This window comes from Charadrius vociferus, unplaced genomic scaffold (assembly GCF_000708025.1).
Source record: "Charadrius vociferus isolate BGI_N301 unplaced genomic scaffold, ASM70802v2 scaffold278, whole genome shotgun sequence".
NCBI classification, from domain to species: Eukaryota; Metazoa; Chordata; class Aves; order Charadriiformes; family Charadriidae; genus Charadrius; species Charadrius vociferus.
Genome location: NW_009649705.1, coordinates 182,967 through 198,760, shown reverse-complemented (window position 1 = coordinate 198,760; position 15,794 = coordinate 182,967). Strand labels below are relative to the sequence as shown.

Genomic DNA, 15,794 nt, shown 5'->3' with positions numbered 1-15,794 from the left:
GAAAAATCCAGAACAATAAGCAGCTGGCTTGCTTCTGTGATCATTTCCACTCTTTAGGTCTGCTTTGGAGGTATTTGGGCATTCTTAGGATTTTGTGGCTTCCTATTATAACAAATGCAGGCTGTCATCACAAAAGGTGATGTCCTCTGCATTGGATCTAGTGATAGTGTGGCTGTAGGATGAGGAAGTTGATCTTCACCAAAGGGGAAAACAAACAGTTTGGAGTTTTCTGTTGTGTGAGCAAACTGAGTTGAACCATCCTTTGGTCGCACGGTGTCTTAAAGCAGCTCACGGTAAGTGGTGGGAACCTGCAGGCGTGGTTTGGGTATGACTTGTACCCGAATATCCACATGTCTGAGCATTAACAAAAGAAGGGGGAGTACTGATTTTTATCTCCCAGACGGGAGGCTCAGAGCCCCAGCACAGCTCTCCTTCCGTCAGGAGCTTGGCTGGATTTGCAGGGAGCAGGCACACGGTGCTGAGGCGGTGTGAGAATAAGCAGAGATAGCTGGTTGTGAATGCTGCTCTTAGCTGAAAGGGAAAGTGTCTGCAGCAGTCCTGCTCTACCACTCTGGCTTTCAGCTTCTGGGCTGGAAGGTGGCAGAGAGGTGGAGGCAGAGCTGGAGCAACAGTTCTGTGTCCCTGGGCAGGTGAGAAGGGAGCTGCAGTTGACTAGTGGTCTTGGCCAGGTTGACCTTGGTGGAGGAGGCTGCTGTAGAGGTGAATTGGTCCTCCTCGCACACTGGGGCTTCAGTCCCCTGGTTGACAAAATAATATTTGGGTGTAGGTTCCTCAGGTTATGGGGGCTGTCATGACCCTTTGACACTAACAGTGAAAGCAGTTTCCCACATGACCAAACACAGAAATCATTTAGGTGAGTACAGTCCTCATGTCGGAAGACAAGTAAGGGTTTCCTAATGGTCTTTCCATGTGGTGAAAGGCAGCAAGGTACTGAGGAGGACAAATGTTTGATTTCACCCTCTTTGGCAAGTCTAATGACTTTCAAAAGCTTTAACTTAATAGTAGTATGGTATGTAAAATGTAAGTAGTGACCGAGTACTTTATCAAGCTACATTACACAGCTAAAAACAGTATTCTTGAGAGATTTTGTATAAAGGGAGGGTAGTATTATTTTAAGTTCTGTGAAAGTGGGACAAAGATACTGATTAAATGTTAGAAATAGGAATCCTTAGGAATCATCACATTTTTTCTGAACAGCAGAATTTGACCAAGCTTGACATCCAGTGTCTGTCTCATCTGGATTCTTCATCCACCTCCTTACTTTCAGAGAATGTTTAATAACACCTCTTATAATACTTTGTTTGGACATAAGAGGCGCTAATAAATACCGGCTTGCATGTGTGATCATGTAAGACTCATTTGTTTTGGAAACTACGGAAATCAAAACCAGAAATGTGCATTTTTTTTTCTTTTGATGTTTTGTGTTGTCAGACTTATTTGCAACATTTAGGACTTGAAAAATAATTTTAAAAGAACAAAACCCAACAATTTCACACGGTTGTATGTCTGAAGAACTGGAGCTTCAAAAATGTATTGTCAGCTTCATAATAAATTCATAGAGTGAGCAGTATTGTAACTTTACCTGTTACATTGCCTTTGTAAGCTTTCATTTGAACACTTTGAAAGGAAAACAGCATGTACTTTTAGCAGGTATTTTGTTCTTTTTTAGTACTGTGGAATATCTGACTCATGAGAATATAAAACTGCAAAATTGTATTTACATAGATTCAAGATCTGTTTGATTCAACTGGATAGCAGCTAAGCCAACTTGGGATTTAGGAACTTGTGTAATAACATGTGGTGTTTGGTTTAAATGACAAGTTTAAAGTACTTTGGAGCTCCAGTTTTTGATAGGAAACTAAGAGTAGTGATTTGAATTTTTTTTAAGAAATTGATTTTTATGAATACAGAATTGGGTGACCCCTCTAGAATTGTCATATTTTGCTACTGCTCTTGCAGACAAGCAAAGTGCACCTTCAAAAATTTAGCAAGCTATAAGTTAAACTTGTAAGGAAAAAAAAAAAAAATCTCTGAAGGCAGTTCCTGAGTCTCATTCTAATTATTCAGCCTTTAAGCCAAAATTAATCATGACTATTTCATACCTATTTGTACTTACGATAATGTTGTCAGTTAGTTAGAATAGTTCTCTCCTGCTTTCATTTTAAAGAGAGAGACTGTTTCTTTCTCTGGCTTTGATTTGGCAGGTTATAAGGATTTTGGCTTGGCTTGGTGGTTTCCCGTTGTGCAGTAGGCTCTCCCTTCCCCTGGGTGTAGGCTTGGGCTTTCTTTGCCCTGTTGCAGCTGGAATTATCTTCCCTGAATTGGCGAGAATTGTGCATAGCATTTCAGGTAATGTCTCGCTGCTGCCGATACTCATCTACTGTAGCAGTAGTTCCACTGGTATCTTCTCTGTTACAGGATGACTAAATCTTTGTCGGTCATCTTCTGATCTGACAATCACCTTTTTCTCCGTCAGCTGCAATCTGCTTTCTGTTCCAAGTCCCTGTTTGCCCATTTTCCATCTGAGGGCCATGGCGTGACTATTAATGATTTGTTTGTTGCTGGTGGAACTGATGTGACCCTTTTTGAAGCATGAGATGAAGATTAGATTTTGAATTTACGCCATCAAACTAGCAAGATGACACAATAGTGATTTTTGCTTAAGTGAATGTTTTGCTTGATATTGCCGATGGCTTTGTGTCTCACCAGCTTTCTGACTGTCCTAAGCTTTGAGAGAAACATGTTGCGTAGCACTCATAGGAAGGCAGTGAAAGCAAGGAGTTGCCTTTTCTGAAATAGCTAATGACCTGAGACAGGACATCAGAGAAACTCCTTCTGGGCCAGGTCACCTGGCCAGTTGCTCCAGCAAATGAGTCTGTGCTGGACTGTAGAAGTAAGCGTGGCAGTAATGCAACATTAGGCAGGTAACATTCTCTGCGGACCACGTGTAGTAGCAAGCATCAAGAGTGGGGGTGGAATGACATTTGCGGTAAAGCTAGAAACCCTCACTTAAGCGAAGAGTGCAGTATATGGAATGCACTTGTTCAGTACAGTGTTTTGGCTTGTCAGAAGCGTCTGTAGCGGTGGGGAGTTGTACGGGAAATGTGGGAACATCACTGGGGGAAGGAGATCGTGTTCATTGAGATTTGTGCTGAGTTCAGCTCATATTTGATGTGAAAGGTAATTATTGTTAGTGTCCCTGTGCAAGAAAAGATTTGCCTTAGTCATGTGGCAGTTTTCCAGGCTGCCTTAATGCTGCCGGTGATTATTTAATAATGTCCTGTCTTACCTCATTTTGTCCTTGTTTGTGAAGCAATTTAACAATCTTGTGCATTGTTAGGACACTGTCATTTACTTTCCCCAGCTGCCCCATGGCTGAGGAATGAGTATGTCTGCATTTGAAGAGGGAGATGGAGGAACCTGAGAGTGAGCCCAGGACTCGCAAGTAGGGATGCTGTTTCTCTTGCTGTGTCTTGAACAATATTTATGAAAGCAAGGGCAAGACCAGACTGGAGCAACATGGGGTTATAACACTCAAGTCAAACTAGATGTGTCAGCATCTTTATCAGTTGCTGATTTGTATTTCTTTGAAGGTGCATTGGGTCTCCCTTACTTATAAAGGGCACCCAGGCCAAATAGTTTAAGGGAAACTTTTCTGGCTGTGGAAATGCTCTTGAATTATTGTGTGATACGCAAATGAAAAGGACAGTGACTTAGTGAGAGCCAAATGCATAGTTCTTGTCTACTTTCTCTTTGTGTTCTGTGGAACTGAACTAGGGTGGAAAGAAGCAATTAGATACCGGAGTCACCAAGCCAAAAAGTAGTCTTTATCATTAGTGGGCATCGTACTAACGGTCATACTGTGTTTCTTGGAGTGCGCTTTGTCTCCGGTCAACTGTCAGCTGCTGGACACGAGGCAAGTCATCTGGTAGGAAAGGCATGTGGCATATGGGCTACAGAGGCCTGGTTCATGGAGAGCGAGGTTGCTGGAAATGCTGTTTACGGCCCATGTGACATGTCATCTGCATGAGTCTTCTGTCCTTCAGACAGCATTTGCGTTTGTTACTCTGTGTTATCACTGTCCTGGAGCATTTCAGCCTTTCCAAGACAGTGATTCAGGGATCATCTGTCACCACTGCAGCAATAATATCCCTATTCTGATGGTTTTGCTGATGTATATTAGCCATCCTGTTCACTGGGCTCCTTGTGGCTGTCTAGCTTTAACCAAACCCATCAGCTTTTTTAGGCGGACTGAAAGAATATGTAGTTAATAGCTGTTCAGCATAAAAGGCAAAAACCAGCAAGAATGATAAACTGAGTGCACAGATACATAAACCATAACAGCTGCTCGCAGGGACAGTAACAAAGGCTAGAACTCTTAAAAAATTGGTGATGGGTGACAAAATGAGACTCTCAGGTGTGTCCTTGAAGAGAGGCGATGAGGGCTTTGTAACGGATGAGAAGGAAAGCAGATTGCTATGGATCTTACAGGAGAGTAGAGGTTTTACTGGATATTTGAGAGGGCTGCTGGGACTCTGTAAAACTTCTGTGGGAGGTTTAGAGGTAGGATAAAAGGCAGGAAAGGGGGTGGTCAAGGTGGAATGGGGAGGAAAAAGCATGGGAAAATGGAGAGAGAATAAGGGGCGGGTTCCATGTAAGCAGTGTACTTGGCAGCGTGCTTGTCTGGCCAAGCCTTGTCACCGCAGTCTGTCCTGTGTCTGTTCCTGTCTGTTCTCTGTGTGTGCATCTGTGACCTGCTAGCAAACTTCAAGCTGGGCTAGGTGGTGAGAACAGGATGAGGTCTACAGCGGCAAGCCAGGTGCTGGGAATACCACAGGTCTGCAGAAGCTCGATACAGGAGAGACGTAGGTCAGGTGATGAACACTCACACAGCTCTCTCTGGTAGCTCGTGTGTGTGACCTGCCAGTGAACTTCAAGTGTGCAGAACCAGCAAGCAGAAGGGGACCAAAATCTGGAGACACACGATGTCAGAGCTCGAACTTGGATGAAAGGGCATGACGGCATCAGGGCTTGGACTCTGAACAGATGTAAGGTCTGCACTGGAGTCTGAGAGAGCAGTGAATGCGTGTCCATGTATGTGAACTTTAAGCCTGATTAGCTGGAGTGGAGAAAAGGGATCCAGGCCAGTTGTGTTGTTCAAGTTTTACGCAGATACTGTGGGTACCTGCAAAGAGGATGCTGTTCTCCTGCCTGTGTTGATACCTGTGTGGCTGGTTGTGTCTGTACTCTGTGTGTGTGTGCCTGTGGGAAACGCACACTCAGTTACTTGTACCTTGGCAGGATTTGGAAATGGGGAGGAGCAGCAGCCTGTTGTCTAGCAGACAAGAGGAATGCTGTGAATCTCAAGGTTCGCAGGATTGACTACCCCTAGCACAAACGCAGGAGAACTATGTCTATGTTACCTCGCTCTACAGACAGGAAACCTTTTTGCTGTGTTACTCAGTTTCTCATCTTTGTGTCATGTTCTGGACCAGCTTTGGTGATGGGTTCTCTGTGTACTGCAAGGTGAATCACATTCGATGTGAAGAGGTTGGGTTTTTAAAATGGGTGATTGCTGCTACCCAGGGAATAAGGAGTAGGAAGGACTTAAAATGGGACAGGAAGACCTGAAGGGGAAAACTATATTGTTTTCTAGAGCTCTGACTAGTGTTTGCTTCTGAGGAGTAGTCCGTTGTGTCTGGTACAGGTGTGTCATCAGGCCACAGGAAATCTGATGAAATTTTGATATGGAGGCATAGTTGCTGAACTGTCATGCGATCTCCTGGGTATACTTAATTCATCGAAATGATTAGCATAAATTTAAGCTGTGAGTTTATACTGATTCAACAAAAAATCCTTCACTATAAGGACTGGCACAAGGTCCCACTCTGCCTTTCCTCCCTCTGGGGAGGTAGGCTTTGCTTGGAGACGGCCTGGGCATCGGTCTACTTGTGGGAAGTGGTGATTGCCTTTGCGTCACTTGTGGTGGGTTTTTTTGCTGTTTTTTTTTTTCCATTTTAATTCCTCCTTCCCTCACTTATTAGAGTTTTATCCTCACCCACAAATATTCTTGCTTTTTTTTCCTATTTCTCTCCCATCTGACTGAGTGGGGCGAGCAAGTGGCTGTGTGGGGCTTAGCTGCTGGCTGGGGTCCACCTACCACAGATGGTCCCCACCTGTAATTGATTAAAAATTGCAAATAAGCATTTCTTGGTTTTCCCCATCCCGATCTTATGTTTTGTAGGAATTACAGGCATTTGCAGAATTCCACACTTCTTGCATATCCTGCCTTAAAATTCCTCTATGTAATACTTTTACAGATCTTAAGAAGTTTAACATGCTGAAACTACTACCTTCTGCATTGATTTGTAAAGTTGCATTGTCTCCTCAACTCTCTGTCTCCCTGTTTGGTCTCATACTTGAGATAAAAGCTCTGTGGCCTATCGGCTCTCTTGCTCAAGAAATGCCACACTGAAGACTCTGGCCATGAATGGGCATTGGGGCCTGTCTCAAATGAAATAGAAAAGGAGGAAACAAACATATGCAGATATCCACTCCTATTTTACTCTCTCAGTAGCAGCTAAAATGTAACCACATGTACCAACGTATGAGTAGAAAGGAATGAATTTTCTTGTTTCTTCTATTACGTAGCAGGAAAATTCTATTTTCAATAAAATAGATTCAACCTTAGAAATAAACTGTTAATTTTCTACTCTATATTCAAATAGTAGTTCTAATTGTTCTTGGCTTTAAAAAAAACCCACACTCTAGCCATTTCTTTTATTAGAAATGTCATCATTTCTGGCAGACTGAGCTGGCAAGAGTTTGTCTAGTCTTGGGTAGCCATGCCTGAGAATAGTTTGCTTAGATAAAGGTTTTGTTTCTTTCTTAGCAATTGTGGAAGTACAGTATGTTTGTAACATGACCAGTGGAGTTCAAATAGACTGATGGTGTCTGCATTCAGTTTTTGTGCTATGTTTTCCTTTTGGTGGTGGTTAAAGCTATAGTTTCAAAAGCAGCTGAGCTGGTTTAATGGCTCACTGCTGCTGAAAGAAGTTCTTGCTTGTAGCGGTGTCCCTTCACTAGTGCTGGGTCTGCTCTTAGTGCCATGAGTCATTTCAGCTCAGGAACTCAGCAGAAAATTAATGCCTTTGTGTGTCTGGGATAGTTTTCTCCTGAACTGGGAGCTGTTTTGTGGATGGCTTCTGTGAGTGACACAACTGGTGTAATATGTTGTGGGAGGGAGTTGGACCACCTTCTGTAGGTGGTGGTGACCTTGTAGATCAGCTGACTCCATCATACAAACCACATCTTCGTTAGCTGACTGCATTGACAGCCTCTAAATGAGTCATCCCATTCAGCCCTGAATGGCTGCAACCAAAATGCAGGGTTTTCAGATAATTGGGAGTCAGGAGAAAATTGAATACCCCATATGGCTTTATCAAAGATTACAGCCTATGGGAGAGGGCAGATGCCACAGCTGGCTGTTTGCGGAGTCTTCCTGATCCTGGATAATAGTGAGAATTGCATAGACTTCAATTTTTAGGAAATAAATAGGAAGGGAATGCCCGAAGGGGGTTATGACCTGCTTTCAGCTTTGTTTTCAAACTAATGACTGGTTCTTTCATTAAAAATATATATGCTGTTTTCTGTGACTTGCAGATTTCAAGTTTTCTTGTTTGAATTGTAGAATATGTCGCAAAGACTATTAAAATATTCATCTTTCCAGCCCTTTCACAGCTTCGAATGTGTGGATATAACTGTTGTGGACTTTCTTTATTTTGCAGTTGCTGCGGGAGCTCAAGCATCCAAATGTCATTTCTCTGCAAAAGGTGTTTCTTTCTCATGCTGACAGGAAAGTGTGGCTTCTCTTTGACTACGCTGAGCATGACCTCTGGGTAAGGTGAATTTCTTGTAGGTACCAAGCTTAGAGTTTTAGTTGCAGAAAAGTGACAGGGTCAGGGAAGGTACATTGGTTTAAAAACAATATAGGGTTTTGCCCCGTGTTCATTGGAAACATTTTCAGCACTAAAGGAAAAGCAGTGGAAAATGTTGGGTAAGCATGCTACACAGTTAATCTGTCACCTCCTTAAGAAGATAAAAATCTGTATTCAGCTCTCAGTAACTACAAATCTCGTTAAATAAATGCAGGTATAACCCTCCATTGCAGCTAAAGTAGGGTGCAGGCAAATCGAATTGATTATGCAGGTGGATTCCCTTTAAAAAATGACAAACTTATTGGCTGAATAGGACATTTGGAGTTTTAGTTATGTTGCATGTCATCCATGAATACATGAAGTGAAAGAAATGCCACTGCATATAATTGAAATTTAATTCATATGTTTCAGTAGCAGGAGCTTTTTACTCAACTCATCTGGTGAAATTTAATATATTTGTGAGGAAGGCTGCTTATGCCTAATTACAAGATTCAGCTTTAAAATATAAACACATTGAAAGCAAAGTAAATTTGCTTTAATGCGTATATCCTTTTCCTCTGTTAACTTAGTATTTGTGACCTTAACATCCATTTGGAATGCTTAAAAAAAATAATAATTAAAGTAGCATTGTAAAGAATCCAAAATCCCATGAAACCTTAACTTCCCTGAAAAAAAGGTATGTGTTTGCCTCAAATTAAATCTGACATACATTTTGAGTATTGCTGTCAATGGAACAAGTATTGTAACGCTGACCTTAAAAGAGATTAAGATTCATATCAAAAGGTACAACAGAGGCAACTTGGAATGCAATGGAAATTTTGTATGTGTTCATGTAAGACTTGCGTAGTATGAATCATGAGTTGGTTTTTCCTCTGCATATACTTTAGACAGCTAAGATATACAAACCAAATTAAAACTAATTTCTTTTGAAAATGGTGTTCCTTGTAGTTGGGAATAATTCAGTAGTATTTGCTTAAGAACTAGTATGTCAATTTTGCTTCAGCTAAGCTGAATCAAAGATATTTTCTCCCAGTTCAATGTTTTGGAAGTTCCAATAGTTGGTATTGAGATTTCATTGCCAAAATAAAATTAAGGCAAAAAATTACCAAAGAGCTGAAATAGAGACATTCATAATGCTGGTGTACAAAACAACAAAAAAAATATCGAGGAAATGGAGTAAAGCTTTTCTAATTTGGAGAAAAAGCAAGCACATTCTTTTTTTCACTGCTTTCCCGAAATTATGATATGCTAAGCTGCAGAAGTTTAGGAATGTGTGAGGGGTTTTTTTTGTTTGAAAATGTGCTTCGAGGCTTTGTATTTGCTTGGAGGATTGTGACTAATAGTGACCTGTCCTTGTTTGTATTAATACTATTCTGCATTGCTTCATACTTAACCAGAATCACTGCAGAAGCACCTCTGTTAATGAAATGTTGGTTTGAATATCAGTAACTTAGGAATGACCCTTGATTTTGACCTTTATGTTTACATGCACGTACCTGTATAAACTCCAGAACTCCCCAGCTGTACCAGCTCCTGGTTGTTCACTCCATCTGGATGCAAGAAACCTAACTGCAGTTGCAGTGACTGGGCTGGCTCTGTGCCCCAGAGTGCCAGTTATGGACCAAGTCCTCCAGCGCTGAGCGTACATAGCGCAGCAGGTCTCAAACAAGGCTGGGAAAAGGGCACAGACTATATTAGAGCAGGAACAAAAAGGTCCAGGAGAGCCGTCTGTCTTTCTCTCTGTCTCAGAAGATTCACTTTTCTCTGGCCACTGCATGAAAAATAACATTTGCTTTGGAGTCAGTGGAAGTGTGAGGTGAAACTTGTGGCTCAGGCTTAGGGATGCTCGTGCACATGGTGCTTGGCTGACCGTGCAGGGACTGTCACTTTTTCATCAGTGTTTGTCCTCCGTGCAGCCCCATTTTTACCTTTGGGAATGTGCCTTTTCCTCTTAAAAAAGCCAAGCTTGATGCCTGAAGCATGAATCCTGAAGCTGTATGGAGCTGGGCTGCAGCAAGAGAGGAAAGGCAATTTTCCAAAGGGGTTTGAGTAGTTGGTATCTAATTGGCACCTGGAATATGAAAGCTCAGGAACATAGGAAGAACATGTGATAGGAGTTTGGTGCCAGGTTTTGCATGGACAAGATCACACAAGTGTTAGTTGTTATAGAAAAGAAGTGTGAATGCATGAAAAACTTTGTTCTAGAAATTACCTCTCTCAAAAGGAGGCAAACACAGAAATGGTTACTATTACTGTGGCACACCTTATACTATTGAAGTTAATGGCACCTGCCACTCAAGTGCTAAGACAACATATCCTTTTGGACTCCTCATTGTTGCTAGATGTCATTCCCTGTGTATACAGTTAAAGGTTTTTTCTATGTCTGGCTTGGTAGCTGGCTTTCAAATGGACAAATGTATAGCTTTGCTCTGTCAATAGATTGTGTTTTGAGAGTACTGTGCTTTTAAGGATGTAGTAAATAAAGAAGGAAAAAATCTGGGCTTCTAATTTCAAGATTTAAAACTCCCAATACAGTTTGCAAGAATTTGTCTGGTGTTAGGTGTTGAATATTACAGTGTCACTATTACTGTATGAGAAATCCTCAAAGTAAAATAATATAGAAGTTAGGAGATGCATTTTGAATTCTGTGCTGTGATATATAAGGAGTCGGCTTACCTTTACAAGAAGAACCCCTAAACATAAATGCCCCCAAAATCTCCAAACTGTTAAAGATCTGTGATCTGCAAGGGAATCTGGTTTGACAAATGTATTGGTTTTGTATGTCTTATCCCACTGTGGGAGAGTAAAAGCGAGCAGTTGTGTGGGGCGTAGCTGCCTGCCAGAGTTAAACCACAGCAACAACCGCTTTCATTTTTGAGAGATTTCCTTGGGACAGCAATCACTTTACCTCATATAGTATTAATTTTCTAGTACTTAAGGTAAACATTTCTAATTTTGAAAATTAGTGATGGTGGGTTGAAAAAAAACTAAGTAGTCTCTGTAAGATTGCTGGCAATCTTTTTGTGTCATGCTGTAGATCAAAACATTACACTTTTTTATTTTGATTTCTTTTTTCCCCCTTTACAGCATATAATCAAGTTTCACAGGGCTTCTAAAGCAAACAAGAAACCAGTTCAGTTACCTCGGGGAATGGTGAAGTCACTGTTATATCAGATCCTAGATGGTATTCACTACCTGCATGCTAACTGGGTGTTACACAGGGATTTGGTAAGTGGATCCTCAATGGGTTTTAGCACTGGGATGATGATTGAGGGCAAGGATTGTTTTTTTTATACAAATAGCTCGGAAACAAAAACCTTTGTGCTAAGGGCATGTACTAATAAATATATATTTTTATACTGCATTCAGAGAGCCTTGATTAGAGTGAATTTTAAAAGCTGACTATGATCTGATATGCTTATGACAGCAAGGTATATCAGATGTCTGTTTTCCTTTTTTGATTTTTCTAAATAAACTATTTTTAAAAGTGTTCATTTAAATAATAGGCATGCTGAGGTATAGAAAATGCCTCTGGTAGTATCACTGCAGGCAAGATAAATAACTAAATACGGCATGTGTGTAGGTGGGGGAGAGGATGATTTGCTGTAAGAACTGCTGAAAAAAAAATAACCCTCCCTAAAACTATCAGTTTTATTTATGAAGGTAACTTTTGAAGGCCATTATCTTCTAATATTTGTAATATATCAGAAATATAGCCATACCGACTTTTGAAGACTTCTGCAAATAAACTAATGTTTATCCAAACTGCAGTATAAGCAAAACATTTTTGAACCTGAGTTAATGTTTTTTAACCAGCAAATTCTATGAAGTGTTTTAAATTGGTGAATCTTACCAATTCTTACATATTTGCCTTTGAAATATGCCCATAGCTGACTCAGCTGGTTCTGTCTGTTGTCATAAAGTTGTGTAGTTTTCCTGATCCTTTTGTTGGTAGCTCTTATTCTTAGAAGTAAATTGAAAAAAGTACTATCAAAATGATACCATCTATATATGATGCTTCTAATGAATGAAATCTCATTAGTGCATGAGAGTATCATTAGTTTGACCTTTCATTCCCATGAGTCAGTGTTACCAGTGCTATTCTATGCTTGGTCTGACTTCCTTGTTACTATTCCAGAGTCACTTATTGTCTTTTGAAATAGCTTTAAAAGTGTTCCTGGAAATGTAGTCAGTGACTGGTTATTTTACTTCTGTTTTCATGCCCAATAAATACTTCTACAGAGTGCCAGTCTCTGTTTAAACCGATGGGAAAAGATTTATCTTTGATAAATAACATTTTCAAAACTGAAATACAAGGAAGCTTTGCTTTATTAAAATAATTGTATGGATATTTTTTTAAATTTCCTCCTGGTTTTCAAAATGGAACAAAAGCCACAGCATGGAGGGAGAAAGTCAAAAAGATTGTGGCGACTTTGTCATGACTCATGAAGCAGTGGAGCAAAACATAATGTAGAAATATATAGTGCATGTTATTACTTAGACACACCTTGATTTAAACCAAAATGTAATGTCTTACTCTAATGTTCTGCCTGCAATAGTACTCTACAGTATATTTTTAAGAGGTATGCAGAAAATGATCTGTCGTCAAGAATCTAGATTTTTTCGACGTTCTACTTTCTACAGTTTCAGAAAATGTATGAACTTAAGCATAATTGAGTTTAAAAAGAGAATCATGCATGTTGTTAACTGGATGGCTCAGGAGATTGGTAATTTATTACAGAGCCTTTCACATCTAGGTCTGTAGTTCATATACAGTTTAAGTTGGCAACTGCAAAAAAAACTATTACCATCTCATTTTCTGACCTATGTGAAATGAGTTGGTGGTCTCAGTCCAGCGTGAAGTTTTCTTCCAGCAGAAAAACCACCATCACAATTGGCTATCTTTTGATAATCTGAGGAAGAGACCAAAAGCTTGAGGCAGAGTCTGAGAGGTCTTCCCACTGGAACCTTGTCAAGCTGTGTCGGTGAGAATCCTATAATCACATAAAAGCTGTGCAGGGTCTGCCTGTGCTGCCCCATTCGTGGAAACCTTTGAGTTTGTTGCTTTGAAACCATTCAGTTTGAGCTGAATTTAGAAGGCATGTGTTTCATGTAGCAGAAAAGACAGAGTTGTATCTGTCGGATACTTTCTTTTGTGAGGGTCCCTGGAAATAGCTTGAGTAAAAGAAGGGATTCTGCCTACTATTTTGTCTTAACAAGACAGGGGCATATTGTTGCAAAGTTAAGTTTGCGAGTTGGGACTTCAATAGCATGTGTATTCTGATCCAAAGCAAAATTAACTGATGTTAATGCTGCTGCTTAGATGTGGGTTTCTGTTCCAGGGTACCTGTAATATTAGTCTTCAGGAATATCCATGTTAAATAGTCAATTTTAACTCCTGATTGGATGTCTGGACAGATGTATTATGTTTCTCCTACTATGCCTTTAAAATTATAGATGTTGCTGTAGTTTCTGAATATTTTCCATGTTTCCCTTTTTTTTTATGTAGGTGTGTACAGATAACACACACAGAGTTGCTTAAGTAACATGCTTGCTTTCACTTCATATACGAGCTATTATAAGAGTGGTGGTGCGTGGGGGTGGTAGGAAGCTAAAGAATATAGTACTTTAGCAGAAAAAAATGTTCTTTGCTACATCTCTATCATCGGATAAGGATTTTTTTTTCAAAGGATAAGAAAACTTATCCTTACTTGGAAAGTAATTATCCTCCATCTAAGTGCAATTTTCTGGGTTTTGTTTTTTCTTTTTTTTTTTTAAGATATCTTAATGAAATTAGTTTTTAGGTAGGTAATGTATTGGAAGGTTTTTCTTGAGATCTTGACTTTTGTAATCAGAAACAAAAAATGGCATAAAGTAACTCCTTTCTTGCTAGCATCTGCAAACCAGGCAGTAAAACTTAATGGCATTAAAACCACATAAACTTAAATTGAAATTTCTCTTCATAGTGGAATCAAGGAAATCTTAATTCATGTAAGATTTGTAAAGTGAGTATATTCTGTATGAACCAGTAAAAACTGTAGGAAGACAGTAATAGTCTGTGGGTTTTTTTTTTCTAGTCCTACTTTGTCTTTTACAAAGGAAATGCATACAAATCTTAGCAATAACTTAACTATTTAAATAGTCAACTCTCATCGCTGTTTTTTTTTTCCTTTCACTGGTTACATGAAAGCCAATTCACCATTTCTATCAGAGCAAGGGGAGATGCTGATTATATTTATCTTTGAATAGTGCAGTACTTGAGTAGCTAGCTTTTTCCATGTCTTTGAAACATACCAGTAAAATTTTTCAACAAATAAATGTCAGTCGTTTAAAAAATTCCTATTTGACTTGCATATTCTTCAGCTTTTTTTAATTTCATGACTGAGAGCAATTGAAAGCAGATTGTTTATTCATGCTCTGACTGTAGCAGGAAGGAAATAAGAACACTTCATGTAATTACCACAAAGTGCATCAATTATAGTTTTAATAATATTTTGAATTTAGTTATCAAGCGTGCTTGAAACATACTGCATTTTGCTGACTTCTTTTCCTAGTATTTTTTCCACTTTATGATACCCAGCTATTGGGCTTCTTCCTGTGCTCAAAGTGTTTATTCCACCTTAAAAAGAAGCATAAGCTTAAGACTGGCTGTATATCTGCTTCCATCAATCTGCTTCCTCAGTAGCATGAGGAAAGAGAGGATGGACTTTGCAGTATTCTTGGAAGATTTTTGAGCCCAAGTAATGGCCTCAAAATAGAGGTCCTTTTGCATGGTACGGCAATTTATATGCCATGCCTGTTAACATTTAAAAGTGCATCTTTATTTGATATTAGTGTGTAGTAGGCCTGTCTGCACAGTCAGGATCCAGTCTTAGTGAAGAGATGAGCACACCTCCACTGGTTTTGTGTGGTGATGGTAAGATTAGTCTGCAATTTAAATAGCATATTAACAAAATATGAAATTAATAATAGATTTTGCACCAAAACTATTTAAAGCACTCATGTCGTGCAGCTCAAAAACATACCACCAACCCCTTACCCCTCCCCCAAAAAATCCCAACCCAAACCTACCCCCAAACAAAAAAAAAAAGAGGAAATCTCACACCTCTTACTTGTACTACTGCAGCTGAGACACTATGATGAAACATTTTTTTGTTCCCAAATTTTCAGACTAAGTTCCCTGGCATATTTCTTTGTGCATGGTGTAAGTAGGTGCTGAGCAGCTGAATTGTCCCTTGGCAGGACAGGTATGGAAGTGGTTAACACAACGCTGGGCTCCTGCTCCCCATTCCCCTCCTTGTATCTCTTGCCAGAGGAATGACAATCTCAGCCTTTGTCAATAACCTCCATGTCCTAGTTAGTCTGGGATTGTGTCGCTGTGGATGTGACCATTTGCAAACTAGCGCTAGCACAGGATACTGCAGCCTATTTAATGCGTTCCTAGCGTGCAGCTCAGCTAAACTGCTGCTCTGGGATGAGCGCTGTTTTTAATAAGCTTTCGCGCAGACAAGCTTTAAAACAGTTGGAATGTAGCTTCCCAGGACCTGGACTCTTCCCAAGGATACCTGCTGCCAGGTTTGGGAATAGTGGGAACATTAAAGATGTTCTTTTGATAATAAATGAGGAGAAGCTACTGCCAGGGTGGGGTTTTGTAGACGTCATCTTAGTCACTTCCCAGGCTCTGGCTGTGAATCACTGAAGTATGTGCTTTAGGCTAAGTTAAATATATGGAACTTTTACCCTGCCAATTTACCATTTTCCATATTAGAGCTCTTGAATCCAAGGATGTCTCCCTCATCAATTTTCAAGAATTACCCCAGAAATACAGGACTGCCC

General features: G+C 40.0%; 1 protein-coding gene across 1 annotated transcript in view; it reads left to right on the top strand.

Annotated features, from left to right (window-relative positions):
• Positions 1–15,794, top strand: part of CDK8 (cyclin-dependent kinase 8) — a 66,237-nt gene that overhangs the window by 11,755 nt on the left and 38,688 nt on the right. Inside the window, exons 5-6 of the mRNA XM_009890636.1 lie at positions 7,809–7,919; positions 11,046–11,186. Of these exons, the coding sequence (XP_009888938.1) occupies positions 7,809–7,919; positions 11,046–11,186 (252 nt within the window). The remainder of the gene's footprint in view (positions 1–7,808; positions 7,920–11,045; positions 11,187–15,794) is intronic.